Here is a 24,173-nt window from a genome sequence, read left to right on the forward strand (position 1 = left end):
CTTTTTAAAAAATGGGTTTTTATACGTGTTGTTGCTCAAAATCTTTAATGACAAAGCTTTTTTCAACTCAACGGGCGTCTACTCATTTTTTGTCGGATTAGGTACCACTTTAAATTTTTTGTTTCAACTCTTATTCAGCCATGGAAATTGACGGGAAATTTTTTGACAAATAGAGACAAGCATATAAACATTTTGGTAGATTTATTTCGCTCGTCTTTTTTCAAACAATTTCCTGGTCTTAAAGGCTTTCGTCTAATTTTTCTGTCGGCTAGCTTGCCATGCTTTTTTTTGTGATTTATCGCAAAAAGTGTGAAGCTCTGCTTCGCCTGTGTGTTCAAATTTAGAACACTATGCGCTTTAGAGATTTGTGTTTGGATTAAGCACATGAAACTTTCAAACCTTATGTTTTTGAGATTTTTATTGAAATTTCCAAATATTTGGCTGACAATTTTTGCCACTTATTGTACAGATGCTGGTTAACAATAAACAACTCTATGCAGTTGCAACAAATATGAGCGTCCCAGTTTTCTTAGTTTTCCAGAAATGAAAGCTTGTTCTTCAGACTTTCGTAACGAGTAATTAAATGAGTAAAAATGAGTAGTTTTTTTGGTCTATTGCTTGCAACTTTACGGTTGGTCCAATAGGTGCATTTTTTTTACCTCTCGCACCGCGTACTCTTTTTCTTGTTCCGAGTTGTTTTGAGCTCTTAGGGAAATTTATAGTTGCGATCATTTTCAAATTTATTTGGAATTGTTTTTTTTGCACTTGTTGCCTTAGTTCCTTAACCTGTGAGCATATATCATGGTGCGCTCTCAAAAAAGAACTTCTCAGTGTTCCTCCAAATGAAGATTTTTATTGATTTACATTTGTAATTCAGTCACCAAAAGTTTTTGGGGAAGTTATAGAAATACAGACTGTTTCAGCGCAAAATTTAATTTTACTTTTCTATTGTGTTTCAGCTGAATGCTCTGCATGGAGTGTGTGTGTTCTCGAGTCTGATGAAAAAACTGACCTTGTTCAAAGTGTTTGAGAGTGTTGATACAGCCAGCAGGTAAGTTGTTCATCTCCAGTACTATATCATGTGTTTACTTTACGATCAAGAAAAATATATTAGATTGTGTTATTTTGAAGCAGTAAATTGTAGAAGGCTTTGAGTGTTGTTGACAGTTTTTTTTTGTTGGCAGTTGAAGATTTGATGTAATACTTGATTTTTTTGTTCTGTTTGTGCTTTTGATGATCTCCATGCTATATGAATCCAATGACGAACTGTCTTTATACTCTTATTCGGGCGCACTTTAGGAGCGGGAAATGGTTAAAGCAGAACAACATATTGAGTCTGTTTTCAGAGTATCCTTCCTGGACATAGACTTGTTCACGCTTGACTCTGCCGGTCGCATTGTTGTCGGATGGCCGGGTGCCTCAGCGGGAGGGGGAAGCACCTCTAGGGGGGAGCAGAGAGACGGAGGGGACTCCACTCATACACATAGTACTGTGTTGTATTTGGCATCCAGACTTGTCATTGGAGGTGAGATGGCATTTCAGGGCATTTATAAGGGGAGGGGGGGGGGGCAAACGCAAAATGATCAGAAATGCAATTAACAGACGTTTTTTGATGCAAATGTTTCTTATTCAGCTCTATTTTGTTTTCGAATTGAGAAATATTATGAAACTTTTTTCGAAATAATTTCAGACATTTGAAAATTTCACGATTTCAATAGGCTTAAAATCTGAAAGAGAACGTTAAAAGATATTCGAAATTATCTTTGTCGTTTAAAAATGAAATAGTAAAATTAGTAGCCAAATTTAAAAAAACTTTCAGAAATTGACTCAAACGACAAGGAACTTAACGGAAACACAGAGCCGCCAGAAGATCCCCTTCAAGTGCCCACAAATGCCAACAACACTCAGAGAGGTAAATATTTTGGCTGATTTTCTTTTATGCTCATCAACATATCAACAGACCGGGATCTAGATTTAACTCATAGGTTGATTTAGGTTTTTCTTGGTATTTAGGTCGACCTGTATGTAGGTAGGCCAAATTGATATTCCGAGCTCTCTGAAAACAGTATAAAGACCATGTTGTCAAAATGTTCTCCGCCAGAGGCGAATTTTAAACAGAACATGCCAAAATTGCGTTTTTTGAAGTATAAGAAAGGCGGTAGCCTTTGGTTTTCCCTGGGGGTCGTGTTCCTGAAGGGGGAGAGGCGTCCCCGGCCCCTTATTCTTTTATTACTGGTCATGAAATTGTCGTTTCTTTTGTTTTGCAACTGAAACAAGGCCAGTTGGTTATACAGTCAAATCAGTTATACACTTCAAATTCGTTTTATTGTAGCACATATTTACCAATTCTTCGTGAATTTTTTTCAGCTATCAGAATGGATGCACGAAATCAGAATAGGTGCTAATCTTTAACACACATCTGAGATGAGTTTAAAATTTCTAGGATCCATTGATGCCCCTCAAGGTCAAGGAGTGGACGAGAGGGGGGACTCTCCGAGGTCCATCAGATCGGATGACAGTGACAGTGCGGGACCCCCACCACCCATGATGCCAGTGCCCCCTCCCCCTAAGCGGATGTCTATGTCTGTTGGTCAGTGGTATAATTCAGATTCGGGTTTTTTCAGGTTTATGCGAGAAGATATAAAGGAAAACAAAACGTTAAAAATTATCTCAGGCGTGGAAATTTCCTAACCGCTCTAGTATGTCACCAAAGTTTTCAAAACTCCATTGCTATTCGTTTCTTGATTTGTTTCAGCTTTGTTATTTGCTAAAACAACCTAAAAAGCAGTGAATACGTCAATTTCAAAGAAATCTGCGTCAAGGAGTTTCTAAAGTTGAAAAAATGTGCCGCTGATAAATGGGAAATGAATGTAGGCAACAACTGAATCGGTTGTCATTATTTGTTTAAGAGTCATTGAACGCAGTGAAGACTCTTATATAGGTCTTGGTTATTTTTTTTTCCAGGAAAACTTTATAAAATGCTCTAATAACTACAGATGCGCATTCATCCATTTTAATGCATTTATGAATGCACTTAGTTATATATGCACTCTTTGAGTTCAATTCAAAATTATCTACTAAAAGTTAGGTAATTTGTGCTCTCCAAATAGGAACGTTGAAATGGCGCCAAAAACGAGTACGATATCCAGTATTGAAAGTACATTTTAATTTCTTGGTTTTCCAACGGAATCAAAAGTTTGCCAATGGGTTCAGTTATCTCAAATTGTTTTAATTTTACCAAAATCGGTCAATCATGAATTCGTATTGAAATTCAAAGAGCATTAAGGCCATGTTTTTACTTTGATATTCGAAAGTTGAATATTTATCAAAAAAAATGTCAGTTTCTTTTTCTGTTATCCTTGCGTTTCTTGAATCTTTTCCAGCTCTTTATTGGCCATGTTTTCAGGACTCTATGAACATATTGAAGAGTTAAATATGGGATGCGATGTTTTTTTTTCCAGAAAATGTCTTCAGGTTTGTTGACGCTCAAATTTTGTTTGCTGTTTGATTTTTGTTTTTCTAACTTTCGAAGAAAGTGACGGAGTATTTGTGCTAGGTAGTGGTTTTTTTCTCCAGACTTATTTTGACTGTTTAACTAGCAGTTTTTGACGGAATTTTTTATATCAAAAACTACCTAGTCAATTATTGACAAAACTATATCAAAGTGAGCCTCTTTCGTATCCCAACAAAGTTTGGCAATGTTCGATTTTTTAACTAGCGATTTCGACATATTTTTAGATATCATTCGAAATATTGTTGTTCTGAGCTCAAGTGTAAAAAGGTATTTCACCTGTGGTCCTTTTTTTAATTTGGGGTTTAAAGATTGTCAATTTGGGATAATTAAAGGGCTATATATTACTTGCTATTAACGGTTAAGCGAGACTTAATCGGCATTAGAAATCATTCTAAATTGAACTGATGCATGCTATCTTAGTCTACAAAAAACGTTGCGATATGCGAAATGTATCTAAGGCGTTTACTCGTTTATTTGAAATTCAAAAGTTGGGATTTTACAAAACCAAAATCAGTGTTTTTTTTTCGAATTTTTTTGCGTTTCTTTTGTTTTTCCAACTGTCTGTTGGCTATTTTGTTGTAGTCCAGAGGCCTGTGGCACAAATCTTGTTTTCTTTGTTAGACGGTTTTCTTGTCTAACAGAATCAAAGATTCGTTTGATAGCCTACCGAATAATTATAGACGAATTTTAATCAATCAATTTATTTTGTACAAAGAATGGCCAAAATACTGAGTTAAGGTGCTGGCTGCCAAGACATGAATTTTTTCATTTACTGTATATCCGTTTAGTTTTTGCTCACAACACGAAAATGATTGGAAGGAACTGCGACGTAGCTTGTTTTTGCTGTTTTTTCCGCCTGATTGTTGGTACTTCGAAGGAAAATCATACGGGGTGAAGTGTGGTGTCAAATCAAACTCTTATTGGTCTTAATTTTGGTCAACACAATCAACAAATTGTTTCGGTTTTACAAAAAAGACAATCAGACACAAATTTAGCTAATAGCAGAAGTCTCGTTTGATATTCTGAAAGCGTATTCATGGTTTCCACGGTGTCAGTGCGCAGCGTTATCTGTCATTGCCATCAATTCCATATCAGTAAGAAAAAATCAGTATCAGTGCCACAAAGTCTTCACCGAACTTCTTCTCTATTTCCATAAAAATTTATTTTGAATTTAATATTTTGAAGCAAGATTTTCAGAATACATACTTTGAAAACTTAACGCTATAAGTTGTCAAAAAGGAGAAAAAAGCTGTTTTGGAAATCTAAGTCTCTTATTCATTTTTGTTGATTGCCGTCAATGCAAGCAGTTTGAGACACCCTGGCCACACTGATAATGTAGCCTGCGAGATCCTTTGTTTCACTTTAAAACGTCATTTTTCTTTTGGAATTCATTTTTAGTAAAACATGAAATTTTACCGTTTATCTTTGTTGTTCCCACGTTCGACGAAAGTTACCCTTTTACCCGTATGATTCCGAGGTGTTTTTATTCAGTCACTTTCTGATTTTCTCACTAAGTATTTTGACGGAAAGGTTTTAAGTCGAATTGAGGCAATCAATTTGGAACTAACATCCGCAAAATATATGACTTGGTTGTTTACATAGCTTGTTAATAGCATTTTCTCATTTTTTTGCTTATATTTCAAAACTTTCATAATCAAAAACGTTGTGTTTCACGATAGAGGGCAATCGGCACATTCAGAGCTTTGCACTGAGACGAAAAATTCCTGGTGTTTGATTCCAGTGGGGATCTGTTTTTTTGCTAACTGAAAATTTCCGGCTATTTAAGATGTTTGTCTGTCTGCTTATTTTTGTCGGCATAGTTCTCGCAGAATTTTTTTTCTGAAGTTAGGATTTTTTCTAGAATTGAAAATCCTCCTTGTACAGTTTTTATTAGTGCAGGTAGTTTTGTTCAGAATTTGTTGAGCTTTTTTGAATTTTTATAATTTTCTTGGCAAAAACCCTTTTTTTATAAGGTTTTTTATGATTTTTCTTGCTTATATTATTAAACTTTCATAATCAAAAACACCGTGTTTGACGATAGAGGGCAGTCGGCACGTTCAGGGCTTTACACTGAGACGACAAATTCCGGGTGTTTGATTCCAGTGGGGATTTTTTTTTTTTTTTATTGATAACTGAAAATTTCAGGCTACTTTAGATGTTTGTCTGTCAGCTTATTTTTGTCGGCATAGTTCTCGCAGAACTTTTTTTTTGAAGCTCCGATTTTTCCTAGCATTCCCAATCCTCCTTGTACAGTTTTTATTAGTGCAGTTAGTTTTGTTCAGAATTTTTTGAGCTTTTTTGAATTTTTATAATTTTCTTGGCAAAAACCATTTTTTAAGGTTTTTTTAATTAATTTTTGATTTTTTTTTTCATTTACTTTTAGTCGTGGTCAATCATTTTTGGATTGCGAGTAGTACGAAGCTCAGCTTCGCTTTTTTGTAGAATAGATAGTTCTTTTTGAAATCTATTCAGTGTTTTTTTTCCGATAAAATTGGCATATTTATTGTCGTATAACTGGTGGTTCGAAAGTATTCTTTGTCTCTCAGTAAAATGATTTTTAAATTGCCAAAGATGAGTAAGGTTTTGTATGATTTTTTCCCCGAAAGCGTCAATTTTCTCGGAGATTTGCGCCTTTGTCGGACTCAAAATCGTTAGTAACGTACAAGATAAACAATTATGTTTTTTTTTGTGAGTTGTTGTTTCTTGTCAGTTATCGTTGTAGCTTGCTCTTTAAACACAGCTGCTACGAATACCTTTGCTATTTCGAGTTATGAATTGTTTCGTGTTTCAGATGTGTCCGACGGAAGAGCCTTGCCTGCTGGAACAACTGGATCTAATGGGGTCAAGGGGGGAATTGGTGGCAACAAGAAGGGTGGAAAGAAGAATCCTGCTGGCGCCAATGCTGGTAAACCATAACGAGCTGGTAAAGCATGACTGCTAGAAATTCGACAAAACTTTTCGATATTCTTTTTAAAAATTCCCATACCCATTCCGAATATGCTTGACTCAGATGATGTTCTGCTGATTATAGGCAGTTTTTCAAAATGTAATTTTTTCGCCCACCCTTTTGGTCACTGTCTTTTAAAACTAATTTTGTATTTTTGTGTTTCAGTTGCAGTGCCTGAGAAGCTGACGGCGAAGCAAGTGAAGGCGGAACTGGAGAGTATGTTCCTCGCTTTCTCACGTAGTGTCGTAAGTGAATTTACCCATCTTTGCTATTGATAAGACAGAACATACTGAAATAAATTATAAGGTATCGCATCTTAAAGCGCGTTGCTCAAAAAAAATCCGAGCTACAGATTGTTTTTGTATATTAATTACGCTTTACTAATCACTGAGTAACTCTGGAAGGCTGTTTAGCCTGTGTATCGATAGTCCATTATGAATTTTGGCCCCAACATCTGGAGTTTATTTGCAGATCGCAACAGTTTTTTTTTTCAAACAAAACTCACTGCTTTGTATGAAAATTTTCACGTGGTATCAATATTGAAGCCAAAGTTAATTCGGTTCTGGCATACCTTAAGCTAGATTTTGAGTAAGAGTTGGCACTAACACTTAATCATAGCGATGCAATTATCTTTTCAGTCGTTTCATTTTTTTCACCTCTCACTTTTCAGAATCTGGCGGAGCGTGGTGGTCTATGGATCCTGGCTCAGAACAACATCAAGATGCTCTGGAACATCTACCAATGTCTGTCTGCGCTCATCTGCTCCTCCAAGTACACCTCCATCCTCACAATGGACACTCTGAGGAGCTGTGCTGCTCCGGTCTTTGTCCAGGTGTCTTTGGCTCTTCACTCTGTATGTGTGGACATGCAACTACAGCTGGACCAGATATTCGCTAAGGACAAGGTATGTTTAGATATTTGGATTCTTCAATTCAGATGTATGTCTCACAATAATCGTTATAACAATTTTTTTTAATCACATGCATTTAGAGTCCTCAAAAGAGCTATTCAGCTCATCTAGTCTTACCGCTTTTGGAAAAAAAATGTAGAATGAAAAATCATAACAGGGTATGGGCAATATATTAGGTTGATAAAATCGTAGAAATTAGTTTACGCATGCATTGTGGAAGCGTGCAAGAGCTATAACAGTTTTGAAGCAATGCTGGTAGAAAAATAGTGACTATAAATGTAATTGACGTTTGTGCGTTGGTAGTACCATAATTTTTTGGCAATTGTTTCTTAAAGGCATTTTCTAGTTCTGGCTTTGCTCTTGTTGTCGATGAAAAAGTATATCATCATCTGATATAATTAAGGAATTTTTATATCAATAAAGGAATTTTCCCTCTCATCATCAATAGATTGTTTTAATGTAGTTTTTTTTATCTACTGTTATCATAAAAAATCAAAAGATTGTTTTCATAGGTAGTTGTTCACTGTATTTCAAAACTAGTAGCTGAAATGATTTATGATTTCTTATAAAATTTGCCCTAAGTGTCTCATAAATTAATTCGTTCTTTCGCGATCATATTAATTTTTGACGTCATTGAATGTTCTAGAAGCCCAAGAGAACTATGGAAAGCAGTGTGTTTGGCACTCAAGAGGACGAAGTGGGCGGATCCAAACTGTCCTTCGAAAAGATAGCGGACGACCTCACTCTATTTGATGCCCGCTTCGCTTACAGGATATTCCTGAGGACTCTGGAGCTGTTGTTCTTCAACAAACAATGGGAGACCATGACAGACTTGGCATTCAAGATAAACGCCATTACCAAGTAAGGTCAACCAAAGTCGAAATTGGATATCTTGAAGGCATTTTTGCATTGATTCTAGTTGACAAACAGAAGTTTCTTCTTAAAGACAAATTGCTTTGCCTTTATATTATTATTTCTTAATAAAAATCTCTTGCAATAAATTTTTGATTGTTTTTGGACTTTGTCAAGCAGTGTTTTTTAAACTTCGAGAACAGTAATACATTGATCAAATTTCAAATATTTTAGACATTCTTCTAAGTAAACTATGTGAATGTTCTCAGAGAGCATTCTTGATGAGTCTATTTTGGTGCTAATAACATTCTGTTATTTCCATCTAGCTGTCGATTTGTGGAGCAAGTCTCCCCTCTCCTGATATTCTCCCAGCACCAAGTGATCCAGAGAGTGCTGGACCACAATGGGCCAGACATCCCCCAGCCCTCGTTCGCCCCCACCGCCCTCTCGCGACAACAGGTGTACTCGGAGAAGTACGAGTCGCCTGTGTTCCGAGTGAACTTGCCTCCGGGCGAAGATGAAAACACGAACAGAATGCAACTGAGACAGATAGCGAATGTTCAGGTTAGATCGAAAGCTGCGTTTTCCTAAAAAGAATTGTTTCTTTAAACTTTTTCGATACAAGACGTACACAAATATCGTAGCTATAGAGTAAACTATCTATTTTTGTGGCTTAGAATAATATAAATCAAACATAACCATTTTCTGCTTTGTCCTCAAACCTAAATATTGTTGCTTGTTATTTCTTGAAAATATGTGTAAATCATTTAATTGAAAACAGAAAATGGGAAAACTTATTGTCAAAATTCGACAAATTCAAGAAAAACTCATAATTTACGTATTTATGAAGATTTTTCATCCAAAACAGAACAAATAGTTAATAATTATTTGCTCTTTTTAATTTGCTCATCCAGATTTTCACAAAAACTAAAAAATATTCCGTTTCTTTTTTTCACCTCAATTCGTTCATCCATTTCACATGTATTTCACGTTTCTTTTCATTCAAAATGGGTTGTTCATCTCACCGTTTTTTTTCAGGCTCCCTCACCTGTGCGTGCCCTGCAGGTGGCCAGCGTGCCCCTGGACATAGAGGAGAGTGTTGCTGAAGTGGGCAGGGCCATGGACCACTCCCAGTTCCTCTCCCACGCACTGAGACACGCCAGGCGACTACTCGCACTCTACATGGCAGGACACCATCTTGGTATGTCTGGGAAAAAATCACTCTTGTTGGTCGTATAGACATTTTTGAAGACACATTTACATGGCGCGACATCATTTAGCTCCAATGATTCAGCTCAGTTGCAGATGACCTTGAGTTATTGATGAATCTAATTTATTGTGTTATTTTTTTGTGCTTCTACTAGACATAATAACTTTTTTCTAAAATAGAGCGATATTGTATCAATAGCAACCACACTAAAATGGCAGCGGAATCATCTAGCTGAGATCGAGGAGAAAATTCGCCCCTGTCATATATCATATTGAAAACTCAGATCTTAAAATCTCATTAACTTTTGATCTCTGAGTTCTTTTCCGATCTCTTTAACTATTTCATCAATTGCCAAGGGATGGAGAAAAATCGTTACTAGGGACAATGTTCGCATGTGCTTAATCATTGAGTTTTTCTTCAATAGGGCTGAATAATCTTTTTCTCGGTACCAGGGGCGGATCTAGGATTTTCTCGAGGGGGGGCGGCGGATTTTCAAAAATTTTTCGAAAATCTTGACGACCTTTTTTTAGGTCGACCAAATTGATTCTCCTAAAGCACTAAAAAGACGTTGTTTTGGCCAAATTTTCAAAACTGAGGTCAAAAGAGCATACGGGTGATAGGTAAAGAAAACTTTTTCTTAGGTGGTGCCAAAGACCCAGCCGGCCAGTCTGGACTGACTCGAAGTGAGAGCCAGCAAGTGAGGATAGATGAAAACCCAGTTTATGTGCCCACCCCTGTGCCGCAGGAGGTGAAGGGAGTCCGGTTCCAGAGACTGGAGGAGGTCCAGTTCTGTGCCATCTCTCCCAACCAACTGGCTACTGTCATCAAGGCATACCAACATGCATCCGGTGCGTGTTTTAATGCTCTAAATAGGTGTTTTGTTAGTCATTTCACGTTATAAGTATAAAACTGAGGATATTTTATTCAACTGAAGAATGCTAGGGAAATGTTATACCAGTATATCTGTTTCGTCAAAAGTTTTGACAAGAAAGCTGGCATAGTTAATTTAGAAGTAAGTAGTCAATTTTATTTTAAAGTAACTTCATTCTTCATGTATCATTATGATTTAAAGTATCGTCAAGGTTCTGTTGACTTAAGTGCGAAAATTGGTTGAACAGTTTTTTTCTGTTGTTTCAAGACTTTTGATATAAATGAAGGATGTGTTTTGTCCTTTTCTGCAGATCTGCTCTCGGCGAAGAAAGAAACCGGGTGTCAGGTGCAGGCCCTTCATGAACTGGGCAACCTCTACTTGCACCAGGGCAACTTTAGAGAGGCCAACAGAGTGTGGAGTGACGCCATTGACATCCTCTTCAGAAGCAGCGACGTAATCAAGGACTGGAAAAAGGCTACCAGATCCAGACTAGGCGATAAAGAGGTGGGTTCTTTAGATTACAAAATTTATGTGGCTGTATTTTGAAGTGGCTTATTTACAAGTGAAATTCTCAAAAACAGTCCAAAGGTTTTCATAATCAAAAGAATTGTGTTAATTTATCCCGAGTTTGAGCAATTACAGCTTTAGTTAACGTATGCTTGGTTCTGGGCGTTGAAATGAGATAATATGCTAATGATGTTGATTTAAAGTATATTTTTCTCTTCTTAGACGTCTCAAGTCATACTGGACAAGTGTGGCGTGTGGGGAAGTCTGATGGTTGGCATCCTGGTGTCCAAGATAGCCCAGTACATCCACAAGTCCAAAGTGGACTCCAAGCTAAACCTGCTCCATTTCGCCACCGCATGCTTTAAAGGTTTTATTATTAAGAGACTTTTGGAAATTATTTATTATTTTGGTTAGTTCAGGAATTTACCTATGACATAGGGTACGCTTCTGCGTGTCAGCTGGCTTTGTCGCTTATCCTTTTAAATTTTTTATCTCCAATGTTCATCTTGTAGTTAGATACATTTTATTTAATTTTTTGATACTTTGAATTTATTATTTCGTTCGTTCAGGAAGTTCAACTGACTTCATTTAATTTATATTTAGAAAACACTTTTTAAAAAAGGATATACAAATGAAATTTTATAGGGTATTTTTGGCGCAAAAGATTGTTTTGGGAAGTTGCTGATGTCTCGAAATTTACGCTCTCGTTAACCAAAAATAGGGCCTCATTAACTGTTGATTTCTATAATATTCTTATTTTTATCACAGATTTTGCTTAAAACAACCATAACGTCATCGCACAAGGAGAGCTTTACTTGTTTTTTGCGGAATTTTTAGCTATCGAATTAAGAACTCACATCAATTTGTCATCAATTTCAGCTGTGTTCCGATCCAGTCTTCCCTATCCCTTGTCGGACATAGACTACGCCTCCTACTCCATCGGACCAGACTACACCACAGCAGTGGGATCCAAGGCCATGACAGATCTCCTCCCAGGTCTGGACATAACCTCGGACCAGTTCAGATGCAACTCAAGGACACTGGTGTCTAGTCTGTTGTATGTGGTCAATGAGCTGGACAGGAATAATTTCCGACTCACGGTTAGTTATCATTAGTCACACATACCGGTGCAAGTTTATTGCCTTTTTTCAGTGTTAATAAACGTCGTGAAGACTCTTATATAGGTCGCGATGATTTTTTTTCAGGAAATAGTCCTAAAATTTGTTCGCGCTCAAATTAGATTTTTTTTGCCGTTTGACTTTTGAATTCTATTCTAGTTCAGTTCATTTCCTTTGTTAAAAGGAAGACAAAATCCACTATCGAACAGCTAAAGTGTATAGGTCATGAACATTTCATCTACTTAATATTATTATGCATATGTCAATCAGAAATTATTGTCGAAGTTCGAAGAGCTTTGACACCATATATTTTTTTCTTCAAAATTCAAAAATTGACGTTTTTTTTTCAAAAGACAAGTCTAGTTTTCGTTGTTTCATTGCCCTTGCATTCATTCTTGTCTGTTGGCTATGTTCTGAATATGCCAGCTCAGAAGAATAATGAATATTTGTTTATAATTTTCTAATCAGTTTGTATGTTGGTCTTTTCCCTCGTGGATGAATGGTCTTGGTAAGGTCTATATAGATTATTTAGTTTTTATTGGCTTTTAAAGGACCTTAAGTTGAAATTGTATATGCTTATATGCATTGCATGTATATAATTTTCTAAGCGTTATAATTATCAACAACTTTTTTTATTGCTTCAGAGTCTACCTACATTGACCTTGTGTGAGTTCATCTGCGCCCATGCCTGTCGTGACCTCAAACGAACTGTGCTCACCCGACTCACTAAGGTAACTCAACAATCTATCTAAATCATTAGCTATTATCGATATTGTTTTGTAGTTCTTACGCTTGCGATTCACAAGTGTTATTAATCAGGACATAAATTTTTTTCAGGTTGAATTTTTTTTTTACAAAATCATTCAAATCATTTAGTCAATTCTGATCTCGTCATTAACAAATGTATTTTGAGCATGTCTGTAAGTTGAATAAATATTATATTATAAGTTTATTTTAATGTTGATTGTAAATTTACTAACTCTTAAAAATTGTTCTGGCTCAAGTTTACTCGGTTTGAGTTTTGATTTTTTGAAGTTTAGTTCATTTCCTTTGGACAGCGAAAGTGTAAAGGACACGTGATTGACATCTAATTTCGAAAATGCATTTTAATTATCGCATTTCCCAGCGAAATAATAAATTTACCTATTGATCCATATTTCTCAAATTCGCTTAGTTTCATCAAAAAAGTGTCAATCATGAGTTGTACTGGAAATTTAAAGAGCTTTAAGGCCAATTATTTTACTCGTTGAAATTCTAAAATATAAATTTAAAAAACAAATCAGTATTTTTTTGTTTCTTTGCGTTCAATGACTCTTTTCCAACTGTCTGTTGGCTGTTTTGCTTTTTTGGTAGAAAAGTCTTCGGCTATTAGGATATTGGCTCAGTCAACTCGTATTGAGTTTTTTGATTGCGAAATGTTTTCTACACGCTTGTGTGAGTTTTCGGAGGACGTAGATTTTCGAAATTAGTTTCAAAATATTTGATAGCCCAAATTTTTTAACGACAACAATTTTTTAGGCCCAACTATATCTACTCAGTTATTGCCAGCTTACATACTGCTGCTTAATTTTTGTTTCTGCGAACTCAACCCTGGCAGTTGTCTTAATTGGCGTGTTCTCCTCAAACTTAATTTATGCAAATCGAGACAGACGGCTAAAAAAGTCTCATTTTTGATTGTCGATGAACGTAGTTCAGACTCTTGTATAGGTCGCGATGTTTTTTTCCAAAAAAAATCTTAAAGTTTGTTCACGTTGTAAGTTACTTTGTCGCTGTTTGACTTTTGAGTTCTTTTTAAATTCAGATCTCTCCCTTCGTTAAAAAAAGGAAACTCCCTCATCTAATAGCAAGTGTGTAAAGGTCACGAAAATCGCTTTCTAATTTCGACAATGGTTTTTAATTATCACATATCCCAGTGAAATCAAAAGTTTACCTATGATCCAGTTTTCTCACATTGGGTTAATTTTATCAAAAAAAGTGTCAGTCTAAATTGTTCTAGAAATTCAAAGAGCCTTAAGGCTATCTATTTTTATTGCGTTCATTTATTCTTTTACAACTCTCTGTTGGCTATGTTTGTCAGCTTAGTTGCCGCAGCACATTTTTGTGGCAAAATAAACAATTTTTACTAACATTTATAGTATTCCATTTGTATTTTTCTAGTGTTACAGGTAAATGAATTCCAAGGAAATTTAGCTGATATTTTTTCTTTGAAAAAAATTGTGATGTGAAATTTTAGGACGACTTTGTGACTTTTTGTTTTGTCTTTTATTTCTCCTCTCAATCGCAAAAAAGCCATGAACGGAACCGTGTTGTTGACTTTTACACTAGTCATAATCATGTGAAATCAGGTAGCCTGAAATCTTGATTTTATCTGGTAGCAAAATGTTTATCAAGCTCAGAGTTTTTTCGTTTTTATTTTCTTCTGACAATTGGTTTCTTCATCTGGTTTGGTTGTCAAATGTGCTTTTATCACTCATTGGTGTGTTAGAGAATGGCTGGATTGTGCCTACTCTTGAAAAAAATTTCAAATATTAAAATAGCTACTCTTCGTAGTAGTTAGAACATAATTGAAAGACGCCCGACGGAAAAAGAGCCTGGCCTGAGGGCACAGTGCCCGAGTGCGGCTCTTTTGCCCGAGGCCAACTTCAACTATGTTCGAACTGTTGAAGAGTATGTTTTTGCTCTTGCTGAGGGAAAGATGCCATAAAATTGTGAAAGAGCCCGGAAAATTGTGAAAGAGCCCGGAAAAGTGCGGGAAACTATGCATATGATTTCTTTTTTCATTCATGCGTTCCAATATTTCATTTTTCATTCATGCCTTGTCGTGAAAGAACATGTGTGAAAGAGCAAAAACATACTCTCCAAGTATCAAAAGTGCCTCAGTTTTTTTCAAGTCACTTTTCTTCGCCCAAACACCACTGGCATATGTTCTGGATTGGAAATGATGCGAATCTTGGCTTCATCGCTGGGTCAAAATTGTTTTATTGCAATACATTCAAGAGGGCGACTCAGTTATCAAAATTACGGTCGATAATATGTCTGTAAGAAGTTGACTCGAAGATTCTGTGATAGAGCTATATTTATCGTGGTGTTTCTGTAACTTTCGCAGTAGTGATGAAGTTTTATTGACTCCTGATTTTTTCTAGGCCAGGGTCTTTTGTTTTTGTCATTTTCGTTTCGTTAGAGATCAGACTCATGCAAATCAGAACACGTTTCGAAAGGACCGAAAATTTCCCATTTTGATAGAACATCCAAAAAGCCCGCTTTTTAGCTGCTTATCGAGTGGTGTCTTCAATCTATCGAGTGATGTCTTGAATATGATGTGTTTAGATCCGGCTGTTGACCATGCTGCAGCTCTACGCCCCAGCGTGTGAAATGATGAAGGGGGTGTTGTTTGGGGCCAATCTGCCCCAAATAGAGAGTGTACTAGGCTGGAGGAGTCTAGAAGCCCCTCTGCCCAATCTCAAGTTCAACCAGACTAGACCCATATTCGAAACGGGCAACCTGAAGGTGAGTCACCATGTCTCTTAATCGAAAAATTCCAAGTATTGCTTTTTCTCAGTTTGGCTAAACTTTAGAGAAACAATGGACAGGCTTCAGGATAAATTCTGGTTTCCGTTGACCATGGAAGTCAATCATACTTCATTTTTTATGTGCAACTTCAATCCTACGTCATTTTTTATTACCGATTCGTTGAATTCAACAGTCTAAATCGAGCATACTTTCTCGGCATAATGTCCCGGAGAGTCATAAAAAAATTGAATCAGATGGCTGTTTCAGATGATGGAGGTGTTAGCCGAAAAGCGGCTGAGCGCTCACTTAGCCACCACTTATGGCCCCGAATTGACCTGTCAAGTGACCACAGTTCAGTCATTCCTCCGAATTGCCATTGCTGCTTCATTCTCATGCATTCCCACTGACACCTCCAAATTCCAGTTAGTGAATTTTGTTTGGCTGATTTGTGCTCCGTGGGAGGGAGTTCGAATCCCCCATTGTTCAAATATGTAACTTAAGTATTTTCCTAGTTTACATTATTTATGTCAACTTCAATGTCAAGTTCTGTTTTTTTTATAGATTTTATAGAAAGACTAAAAAAGAGTCAGTATTTATGCGATTATGTGCGTCTCCAGTAATACCATTTGACCATTAGTCATATTTTGGCCCCTTTAAATAATGCTGTTTGCCTCATGTTTCGAATCTATTTCAGACGTATCAAGCCTAAAATCAAAAAGACCACGAAAAGGTTTGCCTTCTTCTGCCCTCCTCTCTTTAAAATGCATTTTATGTTGTTTTTATTGCATTTTCTATTCTTGAGCACAAGTTCCTTATTACACAAAATGAAAAATATATCTGGTGTTTTCATGTCTTTTAATTTGATTTATTGTTATTTTTGATTCATTTAGCATGACAGTTTCCTCCTATGTTATCTGATAACGGATATGAACCCGCATGAATACTGAAACACGAAGCTATTACCCTTATGCAATGGGGAAATTGTTGAAGAAATCCGTAATTTCTTATCCCAAAATCTAGCAAGACTTTTTTTTCTCCGGTCATGACTAGTCTTACGAGAGGGTAGATTTTGATTGTAAGATTTTATAGCGGAAAAAATTATCTATTGATTTAATTTCTAAAGTGTTCTCAGGAAATTTTCTCAGTCATTTTTTTGGGTTTTCTGAGTTTATTGACACTTTTTCAACTGTCTGAAATTAAAAAAATCAAATTTTTTCCAACTATTGACAATCAAAACAAATTGTATTTTAATTTTTTAGTGCGCATGATTTTGTGGATGCGGATGCAGACGAGCAGAAGAAGACGAAGAAGAAAGTGAGGAGAGTGGGGGGCCGAACAGTCGAGCAGCTACTCGGTACGATGACGTCATTACACTTACTATTCGCTATGACAAATTTATGATCGAGATTAATATCCAGTGTTTTTTTTTCGATAATAAATCAGTTTCGGGCGTGTAACTGATGTTTGATATTAACTTAGGTAATATTTTGCGTCGAAACTTGTCTGTATAAATTTTTTTAAAGATTTCATTAATTATTAAGTTTTTAAGGCATTTATTTAACCAAGAAAGGCGGAACTTGGAAAAAATCTTATAAGCTATTGAGATTTTCAGCTCTTAGTAGAGAATCGCACCTTGCGAAATTGATTCAAAATTATGCAATTTTTGAAAAAAAATTTCGTAAAACGGCGGATGTTTCAGAAACGAGCACTGATTTAAAAAAAATTAAAAGTGATGATATGCAGCAGGCATATTTGCAGGAGAATATCGTTATTATCTGTTTCACATAAATTACATTTTCAAATATTTTATAGAAGTCGTTCCAAAAATCAAGATACTCATCGATATTTCCTATCATTTAGCACCCCGCAGTAAGTAAAGTTTCAAATTCCGAAATACAACTCGATCAACGGGCTAATTGATGTAGATATTCCAAATAATCTTTTATAGTAAAAGTTTCTAAAACCTGTCCATTAGCTCTTGATAAAGATTATCTATCAGAAGAAGATTTTTTCAAAAAAAAAACGTTTCAGTAGCCGACAATTTCTTATAGGTTATAGTTAATGCTTCTCTTCAGCACTTATATGTTTCGATATATGTTTTTTCATATTTGAACAGGGACAACTAACCCGGAAAAGCCTTCAATTGTCGTCGGTAACTGGTCACGTTAATTTAGTTTCAAATTGAAAAGATCATGTTAGCTTAGCAACACGATAACTAAATGTGTATTTGTAGGCAATTGCTATACTGTGTCTGAAAATTGGCACAAAAGATAACTTACAATCAAGTTCGAGAAATTTTTTTTGGTCGTTTCTGTTATATTTGGATCACATTTTGTACCAAATTGTTTATATTTTAACTTATTTTGACTCCGTAACTGCGAAATGTTTCTTAAAAAGTTTTTATTTTTAATAGATAACTTGATTCGCTCAATCGAAGCAGGTAACAGAAATTTGCATGTCGAGTTTTAAGTTTGTCAAAGATGCTTGAAAGTATTTTTGAATTTTACATTTTTGTTTTGTCAATTTATTTTGCATATCAATGAAGTTCTTAATTTTTTGTTTATAATTTGATTTTTTGTCTAATCTGAGGTGTGTAGAGTAGGTCTTCCTTGGTGTATTTCTTATAGTTTGTCGTCGATTTCTTATCTAGCTCGATTTAATGCGCTTGCACTTTTCGTTTAATAGATTCGGTGGACAATGACAAATTTAGTAAGTAGATATCAAATTAATCTATTGTCTCAATATACTAACATTTATTGGCAAGGCTTCAAAACAAGACACAAATACTCTGACTTTTTTATTTGGAGCAAAAATTATCATCTGAGTGGGAAAGTTAAAACTTGTTGGAACACATTGCTGATAACATCCATTTTCTTGCACATAAATTGCAGAATGTTTTTTTTTGTTTTTCATTAAATCTATGGTGACGGGTAACCGAAATTTTTTTGTTCTTATTTTAAAAATACTCTTTTCTATCTACACTTCACATGAAACTGCACTACTGTCAATTGTTGTCTTGCTGTTTTTTCTGTCTTCAACTGCACATTATTGGTTTCTTCATTTTTTTGGAAAAATTAAACATGATGTTTCTGCAGAAGAGGACGATGCTAATAGCGACGCTGAGGCCGAAGTGTCAGGAGTAACTCGAGTGTTGACCAGTGCCAACTCGCAGCCTACTTTCGGCCTAGTGGCCGGTCTGCTACTAGATGCAGCCTACCAGGATCTCAATGCCATATGCACTACACTCAGTGCCACTCCAGGTTAATTTACTTTTAAATCGTTCCTTTCAAACCTTTCATATATCAGTAATATTATTCTGGAACCTTTAATTAAGGCTTAAGAGTAATGAACGTAGTGTTTTTTTTGGTGTTTTTTTGTTTTTGAGGAATTTTATCAAAAAAAGGTCATACATATTTTTTTTTCGTGAAATTCATAGAGATTTGAAGGCATATATTTTTTCTTGAAAATTTGGAAGTTGAAGTTTTTTTAAAAAAACAAGTAATTTTTTTCCGTTTCGTTCTTCTCATTACTTTTCCAACTTTCAGTTGCCTATGTTTAATGATTTTGTGAATAAGTGGCGGCAAGGCTTGGCTTAAGCTATTTTAATTTTTGAGGCAAATGAAAAATATGGAGAAAATAAGTGGATGATCTAGGATTTTCTCGAGGGGGGGGCGCATTTTCAAAAAAAAATCGAAGATTTGTCGACCTTTTCTTATAGTTTTTTTAGGTCGACCAAATTGTTTTTCCGAACTCTACCAAATCACTATAAACACCCATTTTGACCAAATTTTCTGCGCCGTAGGCAAGTTTTTGAAAAAACTGGCCAAAAAGGCGTTTTTTAAGCCAAAAAGAAACTATGCTGTTTTTGCAAGTTTTATAACAGGAAACTGTAGATTATTATTACAGCAGTTTCATTTTAACGTTTTTTGGAGCAACGTTTAGTGTGCGCTCCGACCGCATTTCAGTTTTTATAGAGTACTTTAAATTAAAAATAATTGATGAAGTTTAAAAAAAAATTTGTAGATTTTCTTGAAAACCATCCCCCACACGTAAAGTTCATCCCCCTTATGTAAAGTACAAAGTAATATATTTTGCTTAAAGTAAAGTTTCCGCGTTCAGACAATTCGGCCACAGACAATTCAGCCAATTTCAAATTAAGACAATTCAGTCAAAATGAGTGAGACAATTCGGCCAAAGACTATTCAGACAATTTTAAAGTTTTAAAACGTGCGCGCAAAAACTTTTCACATGCGGCAAAACATCAAAGCTTTCGTTAGACGACTTATAAGTAATTCCTTTCAAATGCACATAAAACAATTAAAATTAACAGAACCAAAAATGCCTAAGCATAATAAAACTTTATACAACTCATTATGTTTCCAATTTTGGAATAATAGTTAAGCAAAAATCGAACTCTACAAAAAACTGCACAATACTTAAAAGTTAACCAATTTACACGAAAGCAGACCCAAAATTGGGAATTTACAGGCGGTCAAAAAGGATATCAGTTAAAGGGCTGACCACCCCTACCACGTACTGGCCACACAGTTACGCTGATATTCTTATCATGCCTTAGGCGGGGGAGGGTGCAACCGCCTATCAGGTAATTTGGGTAGTTGGTTGAAACTAATTTGATACTTAAACTTTTTTAAAAGATAAACTAATTGCGATTGAAATATTGACCAACCAGAAACCAGTACCGCGTTTATTTTTTGAATGATTGAAAAAGTTTTGTCAAAAGTTGGAGAAAAAAATCATCACGATCACATATACTCCGTAATGTGACAAAAATTTTGGTCTAAATATTAATTCTGTATACGACTCAAATTTCAGCACCTAATGTTCGATATTGGTAGTCCAAAATTTATAATTTATTTACGAAAAACTACTCGAGACTAGTGGGAAGCCAGTTAATTCGGAACATTCAGGGTTTTGTCCTGGTACGATATCAGTCTTGTTTTATATTCATGGACAAAAATAAACTCAATCTAAGCTTTTCCTTAAACTCAAAATGCGTAACTTCTAAAAAAAGGTTACACAATTGGAGTTTCGTTATCTAATAAATAGCAGGAAATCCCACTGAATGTCTGCAAGCATAAAATCCCAGCAGTGAATTAATTGTAGCACTTATTACACGCAAGAGCTAGCTAGTGCAGTGTTATATTACGAACATTCTCTTTTTCTAACTCAGCTCATAAAAGTGAGCATAACAAATAAAATTGCTCATTTGATGGCGCTTTGCCGCATAGCATTGACAGCACATGTCCAATCGTCTTGATTATTGGCTAATATTTGCAAGCGACAATGGCGCAGATGCGTGGATGTGAGACTCAGAATCTGTTGATCGGTGGTTTGGTGCTGACGCATAGCAAAATTTGATTTGTTCCATGCTTCTTTCGCTTTTTCTTATATTACTTCACGTTCGCGCTTTTTTAAGAGTCGATGATCATGTTTCAGACTCTTATATAGGTCTGATACTTTTTCTAGTTTTTTTTTTTCAAGAAAATCTTAAATTTTTTTTAGTCTCAAATTTATTTTTTTGCGGATTGATTTTTGATTTCTTGTTAAGTTACACTCATTTCCTTTGTTAAAAGGAAAGCAAACTACACTATCGAACAGCCAAAGTGTAAAGGTCACGAAAAACGTAATCGAATTTTCATTTTGAACATGGATTTTAATTATTAGATTTCCCAGCGAAATAAACAACAAAATTGTTGATCCAGTTCTGTCCAATTGGGTTAAGTTTATCGAAAAATTGTCAATCACATTTTGTTTCCGAAATTCAAAGACCTTTAAGGCCATCTGTTTTTCTTGGAAGTTCGAAAGTTTTTTTCTGTTTACTTGCGTTCCTTTATTCTTTTCCAACTGTCTGTGAGCTAGGTTTAGAGCTACTTTTTGCTTTTTTCTTGCTCGTGTTGCTCGTGAAAGCTCGTGTTGCTCGTGAAAGGTTAGGTTGCGTTTCATTGCTTCCAAAATATCAAACGCAGAAAACAAATCGGTTTTTTGTTTTATTGTTCCGACTTTCGATACGAAAGTAACGGAATATTTGTGCTCGGGGTGGGTTTTTTTTCTTCAGACAAATTTCGACTTTTTAACTAGCCATTTTTGACGGAATTATTTTATATCATTCGAAAGGTATTGTTGTCCTGAGCTCAAACTTGAAAAGATATTTCACCTGTGATCATTTTTCGTAAAGTTACGGGGGTTTAAATATTGCCATTTTGGCCAATTTGGGACAATTAACGCGCGATATATTTCGCGCTATTAATGCGTAAGCGGAGATTTAATCCGTCTTAGAAATCGTTCCAAATTGGTTGAAAGAAGCTGATTTGCCATAATTGATTTGTTACAGGAGCGAAATCTATCCTTTTGTATTTTATATGGCGTGTGGGGGGATGATTTGTCATTAAAAATTTCAAATTAAAAAAAAATTTCTTTTTGTTTTATTTCATTGATTTTTTTATGTTGTTACGGCTCCATAAACCTTAAAAGGCAGTCGGAACATTCAGGGCTTCGCCCTGATACGAGCAGTCTTGTTTGAGTTTTTTAACGACGGTGGTTTGTTAATTATTTTTTCTTTATCACTTCAAAGACGACTGCAAGCATTCTAGATTATAGTTTTAGTCTTTTTGAATTTTGACCGTGCTTCAGTATCGGACTTGTCCCCTTCTGAGCTGGACTTCTTCATCCAGTCTCTGATTGGACTGGGAAGGATCTACGGAGTGAGACAGCAGAGGACAGAACAGGCACTGCACCTCATGCGGGCACTCAACGCACTCCAGAAACACCCTCTCTTCAACCACAGGTGAAGGAAAAGAACTGATAACTTATGATACAATTGGTGCATGTTGAAAGCAACATATATGAAAAATATGAAAAAGACTGTTTGCATGTTCCATAATTTTTTTATATGACTAAAATTACTATTGAACAAACGACCATGCGTTTTCTGAACTTCACCGAAGAGGGTGTTTTTTGATGTATCGTTTTTTTTTTCGGGCATCCAACTATTCTACTTAAGATATGGTACAATAATCTGACGAAACTCAATGAAATGGGTATTCTATTCTTTGTGTTAGGAAAATAGTGCATCTTTAGGTGCAACTGTTGGTACTGTACTGGCTGAAACACGGTTTTTGCATGAATGGACTCAGATTGTGAAAGTTATTCAAACTCATTTTTGAAAACTTGGAAACCGTAAAAATGGGAAGCCTTAGCCAAAAACATTATTTTGAATATAGTTGTTTGGGGCGAAATTTTGAAGAAAAAATAATGAAAGGAATTTTTGACTGTTCGCATGTCTAAGTATGTGATTGTTTAGTGACCACAAGTACAACACGGACAACTTCTGGGATGTAGACTCTAGAGTGAGACTGGACATGAAGCTGTGGATGAATATCCGGCTGGAGTTGACCTCTGCTCTGTTGGAGGAAGTGAGGGAGATGGGTGCTATTGGAGGTACGTCGACACATCTTGTAACTTATTTTTAGTAGGTATCGTTTAGCCGAAAAAAGGCCAGCATATTACGATAATCTAGAGAAAAGAGACGCTAAAGTGCCCGTAAAATTGTCAGAACAACCTTGAATAAATCTGAGTTTGAAGGTCTGCTCTGCTATTTTTTCAATTGGTTCAAAAAGTACTATAAATTTAAAGTGAGAAATTCGATTATTTTTTCCTTTTAATTGTTTAAAAGGCAATTGCTCTCTTGTTTCATTAAGTAAGAAACTCCTTAAGTGTAAAAAACAGAAGTTGTTGTCACTTATATAGGTCGCGATGGTTTTTTTGTTGTTGTTTTTTTTTCAGGAAAAAAAATTTGTCCAAATTTGACTTTTAGCTGTTTGAGTTTTGATTTGTTTTTGCATTGAGTTCATTTTTCTTTTGTTGAAATGAAGGCAATCTCCCCTATCGAAGAGCAAAAGTGTAAAGATTACGAAGTTCTTGATCTATTTTTCTCTTAATGGGATAACTTTGAAAAAGTGTCAATCATTAACAATTATCAAAATTCCCATAACTTTAACGTGATATGATCTCTTTTTTCTCATCTTTTTAAATCTCAGACCAAAGAATTCAGATTGGGACTTTTTTTTATCAAAAATTAAGTGGTTAAAATTGTCCACATGAGTTGTGTGGGCCTCGAACCTCCGACCGTTTGACTGACAGTCGGAAATAATACCATTTTGCCACTGCTCCCCTAATTTGTTTTTTTTGTGTGTGTGTATATTTGTAGGCGAAGTGTGGATAAATGAATTGGGTGGGCCTGGAACCACTTATTTTTGATGCCAACTTTTGGCTACCAATTTGCCACTGATCCTGTAGTTTGTATTTTTGTGCGTTTGTAGGCGAAGTGTGGATAGATGAGCTGGGCGGGTGTCGGATGCACTGTGCGGAGGGAGTGATGGAGGCGGAGAAATATGAGGACAACAGTCTCACTGCTCAGTATCTCTACTTGGCCACACTATTAGATCTGAAAGAAGGAAAACCCATTCCCAACATCATGGAGAACCTATTGGTGAGTACACATTAGAATAGACAACAAGTTGAAAAGAGTTGTTGCATTATTTCAAAAAAGCTTAAAGTGAAGACGACAAACACTTTCTTTATATGTTTTGGGAGTTTTTTCTCTTCCTATGAAATCCAGCCAATTTTGGCGATATGTTTTTACATAAATATTTTTTTGAAACAACGTCTGAATTTTTTATTGTTTCGCAAGACTTAAAATCCTTTCAAATAAGAA

The 24,173-nt window shown here is 35.6% G+C and overlaps 2 protein-coding genes across 4 annotated transcripts in view; both read left to right on the plus strand.

Moving 5' to 3' along the window:
• Positions 1–13,020, plus strand: part of LOC134839966 (cilia- and flagella-associated protein 54-like) — a 251,236-nt gene extending 238,216 nt beyond the window's left edge. The window contains exons 33-48 of the mRNA XM_063855594.1: positions 960–1,051; positions 1,347–1,525; positions 1,820–1,912; positions 2,444–2,590; positions 6,306–6,419; positions 6,627–6,706; positions 7,132–7,365; positions 8,018–8,232; positions 8,550–8,787; positions 9,262–9,424; positions 10,075–10,281; positions 10,615–10,808; positions 11,034–11,178; positions 11,691–11,911; positions 12,574–12,660; positions 12,988–13,020. Coding sequence (XP_063711664.1) covers positions 960–1,051; positions 1,347–1,525; positions 1,820–1,912; positions 2,444–2,590; positions 6,306–6,419; positions 6,627–6,706; positions 7,132–7,365; positions 8,018–8,232; positions 8,550–8,787; positions 9,262–9,424; positions 10,075–10,281; positions 10,615–10,808; positions 11,034–11,178; positions 11,691–11,911; positions 12,574–12,660; positions 12,988–13,020 — 2,442 coding nt within the window. The remainder of the gene's footprint in view (positions 1–959; positions 1,052–1,346; positions 1,526–1,819; positions 1,913–2,443; positions 2,591–6,305; positions 6,420–6,626; positions 6,707–7,131; positions 7,366–8,017; positions 8,233–8,549; positions 8,788–9,261; positions 9,425–10,074; positions 10,282–10,614; positions 10,809–11,033; positions 11,179–11,690; positions 11,912–12,573; positions 12,661–12,987) is intronic.
• A 2,240-nt stretch (positions 13,021–15,260) lies between these two features.
• LOC134840496 (cilia- and flagella-associated protein 54-like) overlaps positions 15,261–24,173 on the plus strand; it is a 28,037-nt gene continuing 19,124 nt past the window's right edge. For 2 of the 3 annotated variants that reach the window (XM_063856332.1, XM_063856334.1), the window contains exons 1-9: positions 15,261–15,436; positions 15,707–15,861; positions 16,699–16,793; positions 17,853–17,879; positions 18,125–18,148; positions 18,535–18,699; positions 22,091–22,244; positions 22,761–22,897; positions 23,779–23,948. In XM_063856332.1, coding sequence (XP_063712402.1) covers positions 15,272–15,436; positions 15,707–15,861; positions 16,699–16,793; positions 17,853–17,879; positions 18,125–18,148; positions 18,535–18,699; positions 22,091–22,244; positions 22,761–22,897; positions 23,779–23,948 — 1,092 coding nt within the window. In that variant the 5' untranslated portion in view covers positions 15,261–15,271. The remainder of the gene's footprint in view (positions 15,437–15,706; positions 15,862–16,698; positions 16,794–17,852; positions 17,880–18,124; positions 18,149–18,534; positions 18,700–22,090; positions 22,245–22,760; positions 22,898–23,778; positions 23,949–24,173) is intronic. The other variant, XM_063856333.1, reaches the window with a different exon arrangement.

This window comes from Symsagittifera roscoffensis, chromosome 2 (assembly GCF_963678635.1).
Source record: "Symsagittifera roscoffensis chromosome 2, txSymRosc1.1, whole genome shotgun sequence".
Taxonomy (NCBI): domain Eukaryota; kingdom Metazoa; phylum Xenacoelomorpha; order Acoela; family Convolutidae; genus Symsagittifera; species Symsagittifera roscoffensis.